At 40.1% G+C, this 21,203-nt stretch overlaps 1 protein-coding gene and 1 pseudogene across 2 annotated transcripts; both read right to left on the reverse strand.

Annotated features, from left to right (window-relative positions):
- Positions 1–391: 391 nt before the first annotated feature.
- On the reverse strand, positions 392–492 carry LOC145344593 (U2 spliceosomal RNA; annotated as a pseudogene).
- Positions 493–3,445: 2,953 nt separating this feature from the next.
- tollip (toll interacting protein) lies at positions 3,446–19,040 on the reverse strand. 2 transcript variants are annotated; one of them, XM_080190252.1, is made up of 7 exons: positions 18,900–19,040; positions 14,549–14,698; positions 9,396–9,578; positions 8,542–8,694; positions 7,017–7,107; positions 5,224–5,244; positions 3,446–4,060 (listed from the first exon to the last, which is right to left on the reverse strand). In XM_080190252.1, the coding sequence occupies exons 1-7, from the start codon at positions 18,933–18,935 to the stop codon at positions 3,846–3,848; spliced, it is 849 nt and encodes a 282-aa protein (XP_080046378.1). In that variant the 5' UTR covers positions 18,936–19,040; the 3' UTR covers positions 3,446–3,845. The 2 variants fall into 2 exon arrangements, with proteins under 2 accessions (XP_080046378.1, XP_080046379.1); XM_080190253.1 differs by lacking the exon at positions 5,224–5,244 and having other exon boundaries at positions 18,900–19,038.
- Positions 19,041–21,203: the final 2,163 nt, after the last annotated feature.

A 21,203-nucleotide genomic window follows, 5' to 3' on the forward strand; every position in this document is an offset into this window, starting at 1 on the left:
TGAAACTTGGTCCCTGGTGCTGTGAGGCAGTAGTGCTCGCCATTGTGCCACCAAGCCACCCAAACCAAGTCAGGACAGGTGGTCAAAAACTAAGTGAAAGGGGTAGGTTTTCAGGAGTGCCTTAAAAAAGAGGTAGAGGTGTAAAGTTCTAGGTATTATTTGAACTTACGTTCTAATTATGTTCCTTTTTTTAATTCCAATTCAATCAATTCAAGTCCAATTCAGAGGCTCAACAAGTTGAGACATTCCAGATCCAAGCTGACGAGACGGGGGCTCTCACCTCCTGTCTTTGCCTTGATCTACATGATCCAAGCTGATTGGAATAGTCATAGCTCCTCCTCCTAGGCTTGATCTCATTTCCATCTTAGTCAAAAGGCCCAGATGCTGCTTTAAAAATTGCTTCAGATGAAACTGAAATGTAACTTAATGACTTCAACAAAGCACAGCATGTCCATACTACACTTGATCTTAGCCAAAAGGCTGAGAAGCGATGTTCCTTTGATATTTTTAATCATATAGGCAATAGGAGACCGTTTGGTGAAGTAACTAGGAAATCTTTGATAAATTGTAAATTAACCCTTATTAAAGATGGGGTAGCACTTTACTACCATACCAAGGGTTCTTGTTTTTCATTTCAGCTTTAGGCACAGGTCTCTGTTCTTTCTCCATAACTCCTGCTTTCCTGTAGACAGCAGGTACTTGCTGTGTAACTTGCTCAGTGAAAGCTTCTGCTTATTAACTCATTCCAATCCACAAGCCACAGCATGATCCAAGATGTTATTACATTACAATTGTCCTAAATAAGGACAGGCTAATTCTTAATTGGCTTTAAGAGATGCACTATTGTTCTCAGTGCACATGATCAGTTTCTAATTGGCTTCTTGAAGGGGCTGGTCATTGATGTCATTTCCCATTGTCCTGTGACTGGCTCTTTAAGATGTCAATAACCTGTGGGACCATCCATCACATTAAGCGTGTTACATTACATACTAGATTAAACAATATTTCATGATATATTCTTTACCTAGTTGTTCAGAATGGAGGAAATATGCTGTCATACTCTAATGATCAATATCTTGTGCTCATCATCTCAAATTTTCATTTAATTGGTATTAAAACAGATCCCTTTCAGTTACTATACTTTAGAGGTTATTTAAAGGTTGACTTTACTTCTCTCAGTGGTTACTTGGAATTAGTTACTTCTCTTTTGAAACGAAGGATTGAGTGGTAAAGTTTCAAATAGCCTTAAAACTAATGAAGTTTACAAACTATTAACAAAATATCAATAGAATATATGTGAGAATGCTTTTGATATCTGTTTTCACATAAGACAGCATGCAATATCAGGGGACATGGATTCATTGGATGTCTAACTGTATCAATAGATAACATACATCCTGCAGAACTTCTTTAAAACTGACACTCATCTATGCATTTTTGCTGAGAGAAATTTGTTGTAACTGTCAATGCTTGGTACAAGTTGATTAAACTTACAGATTAGCTTTACAAAACTTAAGGTTACAGCAATTACACAGTCTACATAAAATACAAACAAAATTAATGTTTGAAAGTGATCAATGTTTTGAAGTAATATTCAATTAACATTTAAATTTAAAGCTATAGTGTTACAAAAGCTAATTACAGAACTTAATCCTAAACTTTAAAAAATCAAAAATGGTTACATACTTTGAAATAGTGACTTCCCCTGAACATCAGAAGTTAAATTGCACTAATTTAATGCGCAAGGCTGAATGTTTTAACACTTGGTTTTCCTTACACAGTAGGACTTTGTTCTCTATCTTCAATGCTGATAATTTTAATTGTGAGGGAGGTTGGTGGCTGCATTTGTTCAACCTTGACATTTTGTATCACTGGCTTAAGGGTCATATATCGTTCCTCACATCAATATTGAATGTGATATGAAAACCAAGTCATGTGATGAGCTAGTGTCCCAGAATTCAGCATAAAATTATAGCAGGTTGATATACTCTGTGATTTGACTAATACCGTTACTAAACCACAAACTAATTGAAAATAATCATCAAGATTAAACTTTCATACAGAGAGATGCAAGGAGGGAATTCCAAAACTTAGGGTCTAAGTAGCTGACAGTGCTGCCATCAATGATGAAGCAATACAAATCTTGGGCTAGGTTCTGTGTTTCAGAGAATGATGAGGACCGGGAAAAGTTTAAACTTGGAACATCTTAAAATCTAGATTTTGCCAGGAGAGGGTAAAGGTAGGTCAGTGGCCTCTGGGATGATGGGAAACAGAACAGGGTGCAAGTTAGGATATGGGTGGAAAAGTTTTGCATGAACAAGTTCACAGAACAGGAAGCTGACCAGGAAAACGTTGAAGAAGCAGGTGAGAGGGGTTGGGCCAATCTCAATGACCTTCTCTACATCATTAAGTCAGGAATGTTCACTGATCATTGCGCAATGTTCGGTGCCATTTATGGCTCTTCAAACTGAAGCAGTCTATCCCCATTTGCTGCATTCAGGCTTGGTCTAATAAGTGGCAGTATTTACACCATACAAGTACCAGGCAATGACCATCTCCAATCAGAATCTAACCATCTTCCCTTAACATTCAATGACATTATCTTTACTCAATCCCATATCAGCATCCAGGGGATTACCATTTACTAAAAGCAGAACTGGACCACTCATAAATACTATGATAACAACAGCAGAGGCTGTGAATTCTGTGGCAAGAAATTTACCTCCTTATTCCCCGAAATCTGTCCATGTAAAGACAGAAGTCAGAGGTGTGATGGAATACCATACACATGCCTGGATGAGAAGCTTGACTTCATCCAGGACAAAGCAACCCATTTGATTAGAATGCCACCCACCATGAACATTCATTTCCTCCTTCAAAACACAGTTGCAGCAGTGTGTACTGTCTACAAGATGCACTACAGCAACTCTAAGGCTCCTTTGACAGCACAATACAAACCAATGACCTCTCCCACTTACAACAGGGGGCAGCAGATGCAAGGAGACAACATCACCTCGAAGTTCCCCTCCAAGCCATGCACCACCCAGACTTGGAACTATATTGCCATCCCTTCACTGTTGCTGGGTCAAAATCCTGGAACTCTCTCCCTCAAAGCAGTGTGTGTGTATGTACACATGGGCAATAGCAATTTAAAATGGCAGCTCACCATCTCAAAAGCAATTAGGGATGGGCAAGAAATGCTGGTCTAGCTAGCACTACCCACATGCTAGGAAAGTGTTCTTGATGACTGATGAAATCTATAAGACAGCAGGATTGCAAATAGACTGGCTGACCAAAGTTTGTGTGGTAATACTGAATGTCACTTTTTTGTGTCATGTGATGACATATCTATGGTTGTGTTTTACAATAGGAACAAGATTGTAAAATGTGAGTCATTATTTCTTCAGTACATAATTTCAAAATTAGAGTAAAACCAACAGCAAAATTCCAATTAATATACATTTTTAATAAACTCTAAGAAATAAGACAATTCTCAAAGCACTTGACAGGTGGACAATCAGCATTAAATGCTGCTGAATGCACAATAGACATACTTCAAAGACATAAGCATCAAGTTTAACCAAGCTCAGTGGGGCAACTCTTGGTATATGATAACCACGAGATATGAATTTAATTAGCCTTTCTGAACTTAAGCATATGCACTTGGATTATGGAATGCTCTTTTATATTTAATACAGTTACAAACTTTATACAATGTGCTGTTTACCGGACACGTGCATTCATAAACAAGAAAGATCGGCAGAGAGAAAGCTCGAAGTCTTTGATGCAGAGATACACCGGTTATAATGGGGCCTTGGCAATATTAACAGTGACTGCACATATTCCTAGGAGTCCTCGTTGATCTGGAGCAAAGAATTAATTGCTGCATCCTTATTGCCTCTCTGTGCCTCCAGCACTGAGCGGATCACTTCTCTGTCCATGTTAGGGAACATATCTTGGATGGATTTGAGATCTTCCTCACTGTACAGATTTTGTGGAGCAGATATCTGTGTTGGTGCTGCAACTGGAATCATTCCTTGTGTATAGACAGTTGGCACTCCTGGAAAATCAAATATATTATTATGAAGTGATATTCCAGAAGTCAAGACAGGTATAAACTTAAGCAATGATATGAAAAATGGCTTAGCATGTGACTTTTAAGCGATAAGCAGTAATGTTTCAAAATATATTTGTATATAGGTAGTTTACCAAATGCTAAAACCTGAAGGAGAAATAATTCATTAAGGGATGTCAGACTGGATTTAATTTACTACAGGCCAGTACCTATACTTATGTATCATAAGCACATAAGTAATCTGTACTTTATGATACTGTAACTGTTAGAATAATATGTTATTAATGGAGCATTAATGCTTACAATTCCAGTCTTAGCCCAGTTTATGAATTAGAAAAATTCAACACAAATGGTGATACTTAATAGCAAGTGTAATTTTCATCTATATTCCAATATCATTTACTGAAGATTAAGGCTTCTTTTTAAGGGGGGGCGGGGGCAGCGGCGTTGTCAGGAAAAGTAACTGTCAGTGTGACACTGTAGTATTTCCTGCTAGCCGTACAATATAATTTGTACAAAACAGTGCACTTTAAGAAAGTCACAATATTACTCAGGATAAATGTAATTCCAACACAATTTATGAAAAATTCTAAAGCCAGTTGTAAACTGGCTGGAAGTCAATTCATACAGGTTTGGTTGTACAATAGATATTGTGAGGTGTATAAAATAGGATCTGTACTTGATTATTGCAACAACTGAGTGGAAGACAACTTTAAAGAATGGTAAAAGTGAATGTGAATTGTCTATGGTGCGGTTGATGCAAATGCCACTGGACACACTAATACATTTTCTGGAACTACCAGCTAACAGGCTTATACAGAAACTTCCAGAAAAAGGGGCTTTCAGTGCAGATCAGTTAACATGCCACTTTTACCTGACAAGAGTACATTTCGAAGCACAGAACTGCATTTTTACAGTCTGCTGAACCCACTGAACATAGCATCTGTGACTTATTTGCAGGTGATGTAGATTTAGTATGCAAAGCACATTATCAAGTCAGTTAAACTTTAAGCCATCATTTACTGATACCTTATAAACAAATGCTTAAGCGGCAGCCACTTTAAAATACACAAGCAAATGGCATACTCATGTGTTCATGCATAGATTTAGCCTGTGAGGAAAGGCAGTAAATGTCTCTCAAAACTTACCCAATGCAAAATACTCAAGCCCTGAATTGGGTAATAAGGAAATTAAAGCAGCAAAACACCAAGAAGCAACATTAATAACATGTCAGAAAACGTAGAATTAGTTAGAAAGCAAGTTACACTCAAGTTTTTTTTTGCACAAAAGAATTTACTACAGGCCATAGCTACCCATTATCCCATACATTGCACACATTAACCATCAGCTCAGATTTTTATAACAGGAAATTTTGCAGTTTTTAAATTGCCAAATTAACAAATCATCCAAGTCATCAAAGCAGGAAAACATTGTCATTAACAGTGCAGCACTTGACAATGTTCCTATTAACTGCCATAGGCAACTAATATATTTCAAGCAGTGATTGAATGACACTCAAATGAATGGTAGGTTATATGTAATATCAATCTGTTCCCCCAAAAAGAAATGAATCAGATCAATATCTTACAGAAAGCAGACTTTAAAATCACAGCTTCATTTAGGTGGTTTTGCTCTGTAACCTGGCATCGGTCTTGAACAGGTTAATCAGCTCTGATCCTTGGCAAAAAGCATTTATGAGAAATCTACTGCATACTGGATTGTGGGCATAGCAGAAGTACAGAATCAAGCCTTTAACTGGTAAGAATTTTTAGGAACTGGCTCGATTGCTTGTTGCCTCTGCTGTTGGAGGTGCTCTTGACATACTAAAAAGTTCATGGGAGATGAAATTTCTTGAAGTTGGGTTCCTTTATGGTTTGAAATGAATGCCCCGCATAGAAAGTGCGCCCCAACTAGCAGGCCCAAGTCCATCCTGAAATTTAACGTTAATTGTGTGGGTTGCCAGCATCCATCACACTGCCAATTTATTTCATTAACTAGCAGTGTAAAATAATTGTCATATTTCAGCAATATTTATCAGAAAGTTTACTCTATTGTTAATGTAAAGACCAAGTTAGATCATGGTTAGCAAGAAGGTGACAATCACATCTTTTTCAGCCATCCACAACAATCAATACTATTCCATTTTTATTTGGGTAGGAGTACAGAAAGAATCACCAAGAAACTCCCTCCTCACCTTAAGAAATTTATAAATGTTTAACCACTTCCATGTATAGCAACTTGATGCTTGTTTTAGGCAATTGTTTGGGATGACACTGACTGCTCAAAACACCACAGACTTTAGGTTTCAGAGGTCTCTACCATCAGACATGAAGGCCCAAGGCCTGCACATCTGCTGTAGCAGAGCATACTGCACTTGGTAGCTAACATTTAGAGTGTGCATTTTGAATGAAATCTGTTTAAAAAAATTTATAATAGGCCACCCTGCCTCTATTCAGCTTGTGTTTTGGCCTTCAAAGGTCAAAAAGGTTAGTGCATCTTGGAACACATTTTCTGTTGAAGAAACCTAATGACTTTAAATATAGCCAACAGCCCTTAGATAGCTGCTAGTAGTTCCTCAATCTCCCAAGGATGGGCACAGGGAGTGTCACAAAGATATGTCAAGTCCAAAAGGCTGCAAAACAATCAGTACCCGATTCACAGCAGGCCCAGGACTGCTGCACCAGACCAACATTATCAACCTCATAGCTTTTCATTAAATAACAAGTGTAAAGTAGTTGTCATATTTCATCCATATTGAATATAAACCAAACTTTTCTTTAACATAAAAACCAAGTTAGATTGCGGCTATCTCATCACATCTCTTTTAGCCATCCACAACAATCAATATTATTCCACATTTTTATTTCGATAGGAGTAAGAAAAGAATCACCAAGGAATTCCCTCCACACCCTGAGGAAAATATATAAAGGTTTAATCATACCTGTAATAGGCACATATCCTAGCCCCTGCTGGTAAACAGTGGGCATTAGCACTACTGGCTGTGGCTGTACCAACATGTTTGGCGGCAGTGTCTGTTGAAATATATTGAAAAATTAATTATAGTATTTTCCTACAAAAATGTAGTAAGAATCAAGGTATTGAGAAATTGGACAAAGTTGATGGTCAAATTGTGTCATGCAGGAGTAGCCTTCAGGATATTAAAAATGGGTAAAAAAAATCCTCAAAGGAAATCCTGTGTTTGAACTCAAATATTTAGAGAACAAAGGTGGACAAGCATTGCAATTGAAATATCTAAACATTCTGAAGGTTTAAGAGTAGCCCAATTCAATATATTAATAAAATACTGCAGGCAGACCTCTACAACAGGCAGCTCAACATACCAGAAACACAGCAGCATTTATAGTCTTCAACATAAGAAATGTCGATCTATACTGGATGAAAACTCAAAAAGGAACTCCAAGTTTCTTAACATTCCACATTAATACAGCAAAAGGATTGAATCTTTTAGAGATTGAATGATTCTTTACGTTCATGCATATTGATTTTTACCAGAGCAGTTGCTAAATTAATGAATTTAATTTATATAAATTTAATTGAATAAATTAGGGTTGAAGTAATAATAAAATACGTTTTGCAAATGAAGCAAAATACTGTCGAACCGAATATTCTATTACAAAATATTTTGTCTACATGTCATCAATTTTCCTCAAAACAACATTGGCCACTGAAAACAGGCAAAGTTTGCTTAGTAGGCCATTTCCCTTAAGAGTCAAAAAAAAAACGCCGAGGCCACCCGACCAAATCTGCTCTGCCATTCTGTTTGCCATGAAGATTTTCTTCTTTTTAATTTTAAATTCCTATCCTTTCTCCCTGTTGTTTAATTGCACTACATCAAAAATGAGCACTCACCTCCAGAAAAATCAACTGGTTCAGCAAACACAGCCTTCTAGGGCAATGCATTTTGCACTTGCACAAACTAGTGTTTGACCATAACATATTCCCTTGTCTCAGGTAATGCCCCAGTGAACTAATGCTTAGTAAATCCTTCCCAAGTTGGGGAATCTCAAATGGAGTACAATACTCTACACGAGGTATGACTGGCATGCTGTTACAGCATCATCTCAACAAGAACTACACGCCTAGTGGTGAGGTGAATGCGTGCCTGATCTGAGAATTAAGGCTTTGCCAAAAAGTTACACGTAATAATGGTTTTTAGTATAACTTTTAGAAAACTCCTTCATGTGCAATTTAGACATGGAAGTGGAAGTTTAGTAAGCTTATGTTTCAATTTTTAAAAATTATTTAAAACCAATTTGATTCTGGCTTTAGTTACAAGATGAAAGTCTTTAAATGTCAACTATATATATCACTGTTCTTCTAAGTTATATTTTTAACCTGAAACTGCCGTGCTAATCTATTAACCAGTTCTTGAATTGCAACATCCCATTAAAACCTGGATATCAAAATGTTTTAAAAAATAAATAGTATCTAAATGTGTCACTTACTGCATAGGACATAACAAGGTTGATCATTCCTTCTTTATCATCACCCTGCCTCCCACTAAGGCTGTACCATTCATCCACTACTTTGCCCTCTTTTAATAATTCCGGGATAGTTATGTGAGTCCAAGCAATTCTATCATCCATGGAAAATGCTCGCTGCAAGCAATAAAACACAAGTTAGGATTCGATTGAAAATGTACAATGATGCAACAACAGGCAGTTCTAAAGATCTTTAAAGAGGAAGGTCCGAACTGAGATGACAACATGAAATTAAAATTTAAATGCATATAAACGCTGGGCACTATTAAACCTCAAGGGAGTCACAAAATAATTCAATATATTGAGTTGGAAGAAAAAAAATCTGCTTTACACAGAAAAACCGTGTCTCTTTGGCTTAGCATCACTCCTTCCCAACTGTGGACAACTTAGTGAATTCCTATTAGCAAACTTCAGACCAATAACCAAGACTTGCCTGTGAGCAAAATCAGATGTATTTGGGGATACATTTTTTACTAATTGAATATGATTTGTTAATTGAATTAAATGACTAGCCGCTGTGATGGGATTTGAACCCATGTACCCAGAGAGACCTGTGCCTCTGGAGTGGTAGTCTAGTGACATTACTACACCACCATTGCCCATAATGCTTCCTCGTTGCAGAATTAATTTTTTAGCCCTTTGCCTATGGTGTATATGATGCACAGGTTACAATATCAGAAATGGTTAAAAAAAAAGTTAACAATTGACAGCACAATTATAGATCTGTCTCAACTCAAAGTAGTAATCTAAAATTTGCTTGCTATGCTGAAAATCAACATATGAGTAATATACTTAAAAAACTCAGTTCAGAAACTCACCTCATCAAATATCTCCAAGTAAAATGAATCAACACCAGGTGGCACAGTGCACTGAATAACTTTGTTCCACCTTGGGTTTTTTGCCCCATTGTGTGCTGTAGGTGTCTCATATACTGCATATCCAAGGCGAATTCTGCAGTATGGGTCCATACGTGTCATTCCATAGTTTTTTGCCAATTTTGCCTAGACAGACAGAATTAGATAATTTATATGCAACACGGAAAGTACTAGAGGATTCCCAGATACCAGCTGAATAAACTGTTCTTATGGGACAGAGACAGACTGTATACAATCTATGTCCTCGAGCTTCACAAGCAATCCAAGTAATTCATTGTAAAAACGGGGCACAACGGGGCTAAAATTGAACTTCAATTTATCTTAATTGGTACAGACTTTTCTGCGTGGAATGAAACATATCCCAAATATGGTTTGGATTATAAGAGATTTTCAGGTAGTGATATATACAACGCATGTATTGGGACAACTACAGGTATACAAAACAAACCCATTTTTTCTATTAGTGTATAAACACCAATATTACAAAGCACTGAAGTAAATGTCACTTGATGCTATTATTAAGCTGCTGTTGATTCAAATTAATAGCAGAATTGGCAACGGTGTTTCTTTCCATTTGTGAATAGGGTGTCATCCATTTGCTGGAGGGAGGAAAGGGAAGAGAAAAAAAATGAGAGAGAGAGAGAGAAAATAATTAAATTTTCCAATGCAATATTTAAACTCAATTTGTTTAAAGACAAACATTTAGTGCTGCTGGAAGTCACATGTCACCACCTAAATGTAACTATCAGCATGAGGGATCCAGTTGGCAGCTTTCCTGAATCACCAAACACTAACAGCAATTTTGCACAAGAACATTCTCTTTTGTTGAATGTCAAAGCTTTTCTGTTTTATTTAGCAGGGTTAAGGGAGGGGGAGGTTGGTGTTGGAAGGCACAGTGGAGAACCTGAAGCTCTGGAACACTGAGTGAAGCAAACCTAATTCCAAATATGGATCTTTCTCAATGTCCATTGCTAACAATGTTCTGAAGTAATCACAGAAATTTAATTTTCTCAAAATTAAATGTTAAAGTGGAAAGAAAATCAAGATCACAAAATAACACAATTTTGGCTTGAAATGTCTGGACTCCTGAGACTTGTCCTTTTGGGAATAAAGTGCACAATTAATTAGAAGCCACAAAACATATTTCAGACATGCGGGTGAACAAACCAGAAGTGCAACACTGTCAGCTTACAGGTCTGTGTGCATTAAGCATGTCAAAATAGACATTGGAACAGTCAATGCCTGAAGTTAACTCTTCTCTATTGCTTGATTAAGCTTTGTCTCTAAAAATGTTGGTCTTGGTCAGAAGATTGGGTAGGAGCACTAACTATAAAAGGTTCTTGAAGAAATTAATCCAGAAATAGGGTTCCTCTGTCTCTCCACCACTGGACCTCCCACAACTACATTTCAAAGTTGAAAAGAGATTATTTTCATGCCCAGAAATCTATCAAACTCAGAATCTCCAAACCATTACATCTGTTTCCAGTAGTTTGTAATTAACTACAGACATAGCCACTACAAAGCCAAGTTCAGAGAATCTTGGCATAGAGAACCCAAGGTATTCACAAGGATACTGAAGATTAACCTGCTAAAATTGTACAATCTTATTGATCAAGATATCTGAACTATTGAAGGATCAGCTTGGAGTCACCTCAATCCCAAACAGAAATTGCTCATCATCTTTACCATCCTAGAATGATAGTCAGACAGTGATAACACACCATCTCTCTGAACCCCTACACTGCCTATATATTGTTAAACCGCTTGTCAACATCTAGTCCTGGATGAGGCACAATTTTAAATGGTTGGAAAACCAAAGCCAACACCTTATATCTTCAGCCCAGCCACAAGCCCATATCCTTGACCCCAATTTCATCGCCCTCCTTACAAGATTGTTCACAATTACAGCATCCTAATACTTCTCAAACACAAAGACAGCCTAAATCAACCTGCACAATGCTGCCTGTGTCTCCCACTAACTCTGCCCATTTGCTGCTGAAATCCTTATCCATGCTTTTGCTACCTCCAACTTCAACTATTAGTGCCAACCTCCTACCCTCCAAGTTGAGCCCATCTGAAACAATGCAGCCCGCATCCTATGCGACACCAAACTTGGTCACCCATCACTCTGGCCCTCACCTATTCATGTTGTCTCCTGGGCCCCAACTTTTAATTTTTAATCCTCACCCTCTCAATTTCTAATTTATTCCAATCTCTATTCTTCAGATCTTCCTCTTGTGCATCCCCAGCCTGTTAGCCTTCCAGGTGCCACACTTTGAAATTTCCTCTTTAAACTCCTATTCCTTTCCTCCCTTAAGCCCTTCTTTGAAACCCATCTCAATGAACAAGCTTTTGGTTTTCAGTCTCTCCTCCTATGTTTATGCCCATATTTCAGAACTGCCATTAAAATCAATTTGTCTACAAATTGCTGCTTATAACATAAATTGGAGAACATTCTTTTGGCATCTGATCCAGTACAACAAGAATCTTGACACATACGCATTCATTATCTGCAATGTGGTTTAACTTAAATAAGAGTCTAGCACCAATATGGAAAGATAGAACTACAGTTACAACGTGTGACCAAAGACCCAGATTAGAAGAGAGAACGGTGAAGACTAGTTAATTTGTAACTGTAACCAGCTCAGAAAGCACACATCCAGTCACTTCCTCCTCTGAATCTCACTGAAGCAGAGGCACTGAAACAGCATGTCATAACTTGTGTTTTTGTTGGGACGATAGCGACACAACTGTTTGGAGACACCAAAAATCCAGTGGTTGCAGTCACTCTTCTCTTTATATTCTGTGCAGATACCTTGAAGACATCTGTGACCTTAGTTATGTTAAAGGTTTGGATTTATAAATTATTAAATGCATCTTGAGACAACTAATGCAACCCAGCAGTTCAAAAACCAACTGCTCAAACATTTCATGTGATACCCTTAACAGCAAGGGCAGGTGTTCCTCAGTTATATGAACAAGCTTGATGGTTCTATCAGATCTAATGTCAGTCTGTCAAACTCATGGAACCAGATACAACGTCTTGCTAAATTTAAGTGAGCCCCTCCACTGTCAAGCATAGCTGTCTGTGAATGTATTAAAACATGAAAAATAGGAGAAGGCCATTCAGCCCCTTGAACATGCCCTGCCATTCAATAAGATCATGGCTGATCTGCCCCTGGCCTCAACCTTGCTTCCCTGCCTGCATCCCATAATCCTTGACTCTCTTGTAGATCAGAATCTATCTCATTAAAGTGTGAATATATTCAATGACTCAGCCTCCATTGCTCTCTGGGAATGAGAATTCTAAAGATTAACAACCCTCAAAAGAAATTCCTACTCATCTCCGCCGTAAATGGTAAACCACTTAATCTGAAACTACATCCCCTAGTTATGGATTCCCCGGAGGGGAAACATCTGCCTCCAATACAAGTGTAATAAGTAAGGAGACTTTCAGTATGGAGACCAAAACTGGGCTCTTGCTGTGATCTGACCAGTGCCCAATATTGTTTAACAAGAATGCTCAACTTTTAAACCCCAATCCTCTTGCAATAAAGATAATCATTCCACTTGCATTCCTAATTAACTGTTGCACCTGCATGCTAATTTTTGAAATTCATGTACAAATTCCTTCTGCACAACATTCTATAGCTTTGCCCCAAATATTCTGGTTCTTGTTCCTGCTTAAGTGGATAATTAACTTCAAATTTCCCCACATTATACTCCATCTGCCAATTTTTTGTCACTCAATCTATCTACCTTTGCAGACTGTATCCTCTTCATAATTTGCTTTCCTGTCTATCTATACAATTGCTAAAAAAATTTGGTTACAATACTGTCGGTCCCTTCACCCAAGTCACTGATGTAGGTCGTAAGTAGTTGAGATCTCAGTACTGATCCCTGTGGCACTTCATTACTTAGTTTGCCAACCTGAAAATTATCCATTATCTCAGCCCACTGTTTCCTTAGTTAGCCAACCCTTTATTTATGCTAACATATTATTCCAACACCATGCATCCTTATATTGTGTATTGATTTTGTTTATATGGCACCTTATTGAATATCTTTTGCAAATCCAAATATGCTAAATCTGCTGGCTCCACTTTATCCACCTTGAACTCTAATAAATTTGTCAAACACTATTTCCCTTTCATAAGGCCATGTTGTCAGCTGGTTGCATTGTGATTTTCTAAATTTCTTGTTATTTTCGTAGTAATGGATGCCAGCTCTTTCCTAATGACAAATGGTAGGCTAAACGGCCTAGTTTCCTGCTTTCTGCATCCTTTCTTTCTTGAATAGAGGGGCTACATTTACGATTTTCCACCAAAATTGGGACCGTTGCAAAATTTAGAGAATGTTAAAGATCACAACCAATTGGTCCACCATCTCTGTAGTCACTTCTTTAAAGACCCTAGCATACAGGCCATCAGGTCCAGGAGACTTGTCAGGTTTAAGTCCCATTGTTTTTTCTCTCATTACTTTGTGTTCGAAGTTCCTCTCTCCTATTTTCCCTTTGATTTTCAATTGTTATTGGGTCGCTTTTTGTCTTCCACCATTTCGATAGAAACAGAATACCTATTAAAAGTCACTTTAATTTACTTTACCATTAATTCCCCAAACTCAACCTGAAAGGACCAACATAGACTTTAGCTACTCTCTTCCTTTTTACATACTTGTAGAGTTCCAAATTTAGATATCACAGGCAATATAAACTATTTTTTGATTCACTTAACAATAATCAAGGGTAGAACAAGATTGAGTGGAGGTAATTTGGCCTGTCACAGAAGATAGTCTGCATCAGATCTTAGGAGCATAGACAAATACTTGACCATTTGCTTACTGCTTTTAACTGGCAAATAACCTTTTATCACTAGCAAATAATTGGATTTCCATATAGATGAGTTAGATAGATTTTGGATAGAACAAGGGAACCAAGGGTTATGGGGGAACAGACAGGAAGATAGAGTTGTTCCCACAACTAGATCAACCACGATCATTTTGAACGGCTGAGCTGGTTCAAAGGGCCAAATGGCAAGCTGCTCCCACAAAAGAGCAAGGTTTCTATGTTTATACAAATATTGAAGTAAATTCCATACCTGTACCACGGTGATGCTCAGTCTACCCATAGTAGCCACGCTTGTTCCAAACTGTAACTGTTGAGCTGCCTGTGCATCGAGCTGCACTTGCTGCTGTTGCTGAGTTGGTACAATGCGAAGAAAGTCCTGTGGTAATTCTCCAATGAACACCTTCCATGAGAAAGCAATATGTACATACTCCATTTTAGCTGCCTGTCGCATTTCATAGAACGAGCAGTAAAGCATCATAAATGTTATTTCATGACAATAGGCTGGTGCTATATGCTTAAATGCTAACCAATTACTCAGCCACATCCTTCACATCAATGACAAACTTCATGAGTAATTATCCAGAATGTCAACCCATTTCACTAGAATGGCAATGTCTACAAAAGTAATGTCGTCTTTCTAGGCTTTCTGCAATTCAAGTCTGCCCGCTTCTATTACAAAATTCACTGGTTCGTTTTTAACTAGGTCCTGGCTGTGGAGTTATATGGTACCTAGAAAATGTAATCAGTTTCTTGATGCACTGGTGAACAAGCATAGGACCGGCATACCCACATCAGAACAAGCATAGGACCAGTTTTGTTAACATCCAGTAGGGCAACTCCAAAGCTGAAATATGATGATGCATAAAGTATAGGAAATGTTAGAAAGCATTTTTTCTTTAATTTATTCTAGCCAATTTTGAAGCAATGCCTCAACACCTCAAGTGAGTTTGTTTTTAAATTAATACAACTTCCATCAGTATATACAGAATCAGAGGAGGTTAATGTTCTTATGTTACAGCCACCTCCCTTTAAAAGTGCTATTTTTAAAACTATATTTAAACCTTTATCATTTAAATCAAGATTTGAAGATAGCTTTGCAAGCATTATAAACAAGCGCAAGACCTGCTATAAAGTCCTAGAAGTTAGAATGCCACAACAAGTTCCGAATCTCAGCAACACCGTTTTGAGAAGAGTTGCTATGCAGATGTTAAGACAAAGGTGTAAAGAAAATTCAAGACATAATAGATTTCCTGAGGGCCCTTTAATGGATACAGAGGTATAGCATCTGTAGGTGCACTACCAGCACAGGGGAGCGGGATCAAGAAACAAGATGGCAAAATTTTCAACATTACTGATCGTTCTTCCTTGCTTCCTGATAGGCTCTTGCCATGTAATTGTGGATAGTTAGCATAGACAGTTCTGAAACAAAGACTGTTAAAACAAGCTCTAAAACTAACTTGAATTAACTGCCACACAAAATCAACTAGCATCCTTAAAAAGGAATGCACGTTCATCTTCAATAATCCCTTCTTTTAACTTCCTGATTATCAACTTGGTACAATCCCCATTCAGTATTGGTTATGCATGTAAACACTGTCAACTGTTGTATTATCATTTCAGAACTCTTAAGCCAGGGAATTCAAATCTCTGTCAAAGGGGAAATAAAATCAGAAATTATTTGCTACACTCTCAACGTAAATGGAAAACCGTACCAAAAAGTAAGCTATTAGATGAACAATTTAATGAATGAGGCAGAATGATAAATGTTTACTGTTCAAGCTAACTATCTTTTCTTCAAAAGGTGGTGATTGACAGATAAGCGAGTTGAACCCCCTCATTTTCTTTGCAGGATATATTAAAGTTTTGAGCCCTGGAATTTAAAGACAGATTGACTGGAACATGGTTGTAAAAAATCTGAGAAGAACTAGGCACACTGAAATAAAACAAGACTTTTGAATGGTTTTAAGTTTATTTATTAGTGTCACAAATAGGCTTCAAAGAAGTAACTGTGAAAACCTCTTAACTGCCACACTCCGATGCCTGTTCAGGTACACTAAGGGAGAATTTAGCATAGCCAATGCATAAGAACATATAAGAACATAAGAAATAGGAGCAGGAGTAGGCCATCTAGCCCTTCGAGCCTGCCCCGCCATTCAATAAGATCATGGCTGATCTGTCGCTGCTCAGTTCCACTTTCCCGCTTTCTCCCCATAACCCTTAATCCCCTCTCTTATCAAAAACCCATCAACCCGCGTCTTAAAAATATTTAGCGAGGCAGCCTCCACCACTTCAACGGGCAGAGAATTCCAGAGATTCACCACCCTTTGAGTGAAGAAGTTCCTCCTCAACTCCGTTCTAAACCGCCCCCCTTTTATCTTGAGGCTGTGCCCCCTAGTCCTACTGTCTTTTTTGAGCGGGAAGAGTCTCTCCGCCTCTATCCTATCCATCCCATTCATCATCTTATACGTCTCAATGAGATCTCCCCTCATTCTTCTAAACTCTAACGAGTACAAGCCTAGTTTATTCAGCCTCTCCTCATAGCTCAACCCCCTCAACTCCGGTACCAGCCTAGTAAACCTCCTCTGCATTCCCTCCAAGGCCAAAATATCTTTGCGCAGGTGCAGCGCCCAAAACTGCACACAGTACTCCAGCTGTGGCCTCACCAATACCCTATACAGCTGCAGCAAGACCTCCCTACTTTTATATTCAATCCCCCTCGCTATGAAGGCCAGCATCCCATTTGCCTTCCTGACCACCTGCTGCACCTGCAAGCTGGGTTTTTGCGACTCATGCACAAGGACCCCGAGGTCCCTCTGCACCGTCGCCTGCTGCAGTTTTTCGCCCCGTAAGTAATAGTCCTTCCTACCAAAGTGGACCACCTCACACTTGCAACATTAAATTCCATTTGCCATTTCCTGGCCCATTTGCCCAGCCTATCTAGATCCTTCTGCAGACTCTCCACACCCTCCGCACAATTTGCCGTTCCCCCAATCTTGGTGTCATCAGCAAATTTCGACACCCTACACTCGGTTCCCTCCTCCAGATCATCTATATAAATGGTAAAAAGCTGAGGCCCCAGCACCGACCCCTGGGGCACTCCACTAGTCACCATCCGCCAATCCGAATAGCACCCGTTGACCCCCACTCTCTGCCTCCTATTTGACAGCCAATCCTCTATCCACGCTAACACCCTACCCCCAACTCCATGTCCCTCGACCTTCTGCAATAACCTCTTGTGAGGTACTTTGTCAAACGCCTTCTGAAAATCTAGAAAGACCACATCCACCGGCTCTCCTCTATCCACCGCCCTAGACACATCCTCATAGAACTCCAGTAAATTTGTCAGACACGACTTCCCTTTAATGAAACCGTGCTACGTCTGCTCTATCAAGCAATTCCCTTCAAGATGCCTCGCAATTTCCTCCTTAATGACAGATTCTAACATTGATTCTAACATTGACAGATTCTAATGCATCTAACTGGCATGTCTTTTGGACTGTAGGAGGAAACCAGAGCATCTGGAGGAAACCAATGCAGACACAGGAAGAACGTGTAAACTCCACACTGCCAGTTACCCGAGCCAGGAATTGAACCCTGTTCCCTGGCACTTTGAGGCAGCAGTGCTAACCACTGTGCCACCTAATAGACCTAATATTATGATCTTTGTCAACACCCTAGATATGACATTACATTCTGCACCCTCTCCTTTCCTTCTCCCCTATGTACTCTATGAACGGTATATTTCATTTGTACTGCGTGCAAGAAACAATTCATGTGACGGCAATAAAATGCTGATTTGAAATTCTTTTATTCGTTATCAAAATACTGGAGGACTGACAATGAAGGATAATCCAGCCAGGTGATTAAAAATCTGCCTGGGAAGATGATGCATACGGCCAGGGTGAACATTTTGGGCAAGCAACGTCAGAAGCACGGGACAGAGATTGGTGAGAGGACTCGTGATGAAACCTCCAGGAATACATCCAAACAGGGCTGGCAACATTGCAGCTGATGCATTTTCAAAGTCCCATCCTTCAGTGTCTGACTGCGACGGCAAGCGGGTCGCGGCCCTTTCTCATTTACCCTTTTGTGTATGTTGTTAACGCTTATTTGTTGACACCGTTATTTAACAATTTCATGTGAAACGCAGAAGCTGCTTGTTGACATGTGGTAAAATTATTTAAAGGGCCATTAAATAAATGCTAGGGGGTGGGGGGGGAATTTTTTTTTTTTATAAAGAGGGTAGAATAAGGCAGGGGGGTGAGGAAAACTGGGCTGTCATCCAAACACATCCTAACTATGATGGAAATGTCTCCCCCAAATATTTATTTAGAGGATCTTTAAGCAATTTTACCACATTTTAGAAAGTCAAGCAGCTTCTGCGTCTACATTTCACAGGATTAATTCGTTAAATAATTGTAATTATAAATACCAAAACACACACAAAGCGTGAATGAGCCGGGGCCTCTGGCTGGGGGGTGTCAAAGTCTCCCGCAGCCAAGTCCACAAGCTGCCGCAGTGAACCCGGCGAGGGCCGGGGACTAGGTGCGGAGGAGGCAGAGGCTTCTCCAGCCGCTGACAAGGGAGGAAAGGGATCTTACCGGGCCCCTCTGGGTGGCGATGGTAGTGGCCGCCATGTCCGATCCTGCCGCTTGTCTGCCTCCTACTCGGCTCGGCCTCAATTCGACTCCGGGCCGCGAGCCTGGGCTGGGCTCCGGGCCGGTGGACTCCCCGCTCCCTGATTGGCTGCAGGGCTGGGCTCTGAGCTCTCCGATTGGCTGCAGGGCTGGGCTCTGAGCTCTCCGATTGGCTGCAGGGCTGGGCTCTGAGCTCTCCGATTGGCTGCAGGGCTGGGCTCTGAGCTCTCCGATTGGCTGCAGGGCTGGGCTCTGAGCTCTCCGATTGGCTGCAGGGCTGGGCTCTGAGCTCTCCGATTGGCTGCAGGGCTGGGCTCTGAGCTCTCCGATTGGCTGCAGGGCTGGGCTCTGAGCTCTCCGATTGGCTGCAGGGCTGGGCTCTGAGCTCTCCGATTGGCTGCAGGGCTGGGCTCTGAGCTCTCCGATTGGCTGCAGGGCTGGGCTCTGAGCTCTCCGATTGGCTGCAGGGCTGGGCTCTGAGCTCTCCGATTGGCTGCAGTGCTGGGCTCTGAGCCCGGTGATTGGCTGCAGGTCTGTGGTGTAAGCTCAGTGATTGGCCACAATGCTGGGGCCTGAGCTCCTGGTTGGTGCAGTAAGAAGTGCCACCACACCAGATTGAAGTCCGACAGGTTTATTTGGTAGCGAAAGCCACCAGCGTTCAGAGCACTGCTCCTTCATCAGATGAGTGGGAGTTCTGTTCACAAACAGGGTATATAAGAGGCGCCTTGACAAGTACATGAATAGGATGGGATACGGTCCCTGGAAGCGTAGGGGGTTTCAGTTAAGTCATGGTAGCATGGTTGGTGCAGGCTTGGAGGTCTGAAGAGCTTGTTCCTGTGCTGTAATTTTCTTTGTTCTTTGTTCTATAAAGTCATATACCCTGTTTGTGAACAGAACTCCCACTTACCTGATGAAAGAGCTCTGAAAGCTAGTGGCTTCAACCTGGTGTTGTGAGACTTCTTACTGTGCCTACCTCAGTCCAATGCCGGTAACTCCACATTATGTTTGAGGTCAGTTACAGCACCTTATAATCCCTCTGATTTCTGCGTCATCACCTGATAATGAAGGGGCAGCACTCCAAAAGTTTGTGCTACCAAATAAACCTGTTGGACTTTAACCTGGCGTTGTGAGACTTCTTACTGTGCCTACCCCAATCCAACACCGGCATCTCCACATCATCAGTGATTGGCTGCAGGACTGGATACCTGAGCTCTCTGATTGGCTGCATGCTATCAGCAGGGCTGGGGGTGGGTCTGCATTTCCTGAGTGGCTGCAGGGCTTGGCTCTGAGCTCAGTGATTGGCTGCAATGCTGGGGTCTGAGCTCAGTGATTGGATGTAGAGCTGAGGCCTGAGTTTACTAATTGGCTGTAGGACTGTGTCTGAGCTCAGTGATTGGCTGTAGGGCTGTGGTCTGAGTTCACTGATTGGCAATAGGTCTGGGGCCTGTGCTCAGTGATTGGCTGTTATTGGACGAGTGTTGACCAGTTTCAGCATTTTCCATGTTGAAGTCAGCAGACACCAGTTACTGCACTTTGTATTACTCAGATTCATGCTTCATCCCTGATTGGGGCTTTTGGGAGATTTGATTTATTATTGTCACATGTATTAGTATATAGTGAAAAGTATTGTTTCTTGTGCGCTATACAGACAAAGCATACAGTTCATAGAGAAGGAAAGGATAGAGTGCAGAATGTAGTGTTAATCATAGCTAGGGTGGAGAGAAAGATCAACTTAATATATGTTAGGTCCATTCAAAAGTCTGATGGCAGCAGGGAAGAAGCTGTTCTTGAATTAGTTGGTACTTGGGAGGGGTAGGAGTGGATACTTTTCTCTATTTAGCCATCTGGTTAATTTACAAAAGGTCCAAAGCTCTTCAGAGGAATGCAATCATAAAAAAAACAATGTTGAGTTAAAGAAAGAGACATGATGAAGGAATGAACTAAAACTTGGTTACAGAGGTAGCTTTTAAGGTGGGGTGACAGTGTTTTGTCAACTGATTCCAGAGACAAACAGATTAAAAACACAGCAGTGTGGCTAGGATGGAAAATCAGAATCACCGAATCTTTACAGTGCAGAAGGAGGCCATTCAGCCCATTGCATCTACACTAACTTCCTGAAAGGGCATTCTACCTATGTCCAGTCTTCTGCCGTAACCCCATAACCTTGTACGTTGTTTCTTTTCAAATAGGAATCCTGTTATGTATGTTGTGCACCTGTACAGGCAAAGTTTTTTTTTAGTAGCCTATATTTTAACAGTTAGATAAATG

Source organism: Carcharhinus amblyrhynchos, chromosome 6, assembly GCF_965287045.1.
Source record: "Carcharhinus amblyrhynchos chromosome 6, sCarAmb.v2.hapA, whole genome shotgun sequence".
Lineage (NCBI taxonomy): Eukaryota > Metazoa > Chordata > Chondrichthyes > Carcharhiniformes > Carcharhinidae > Carcharhinus > Carcharhinus amblyrhynchos.

Coding starts and splice junctions, on each gene's coding strand:
- tollip (XM_080190252.1), bottom strand. CDS start 18,935: ATGGCGGCCACTACCATCGCCACCCAGAGGGGCCCG. Junction 14,699..18,899: donor TCGCCACCCAGAGGGGCCCG/GTAAGATCCCTT, acceptor TTCTCATGGAAG/GTGTTCATTGGAGAATTACC. Junction 7,108..8,541: donor ACCTTGTTATGTCCTATGCA/GTAAGTGACACA, acceptor ATATTTCAACAG/ACACTGCCGCCAAACATGTT.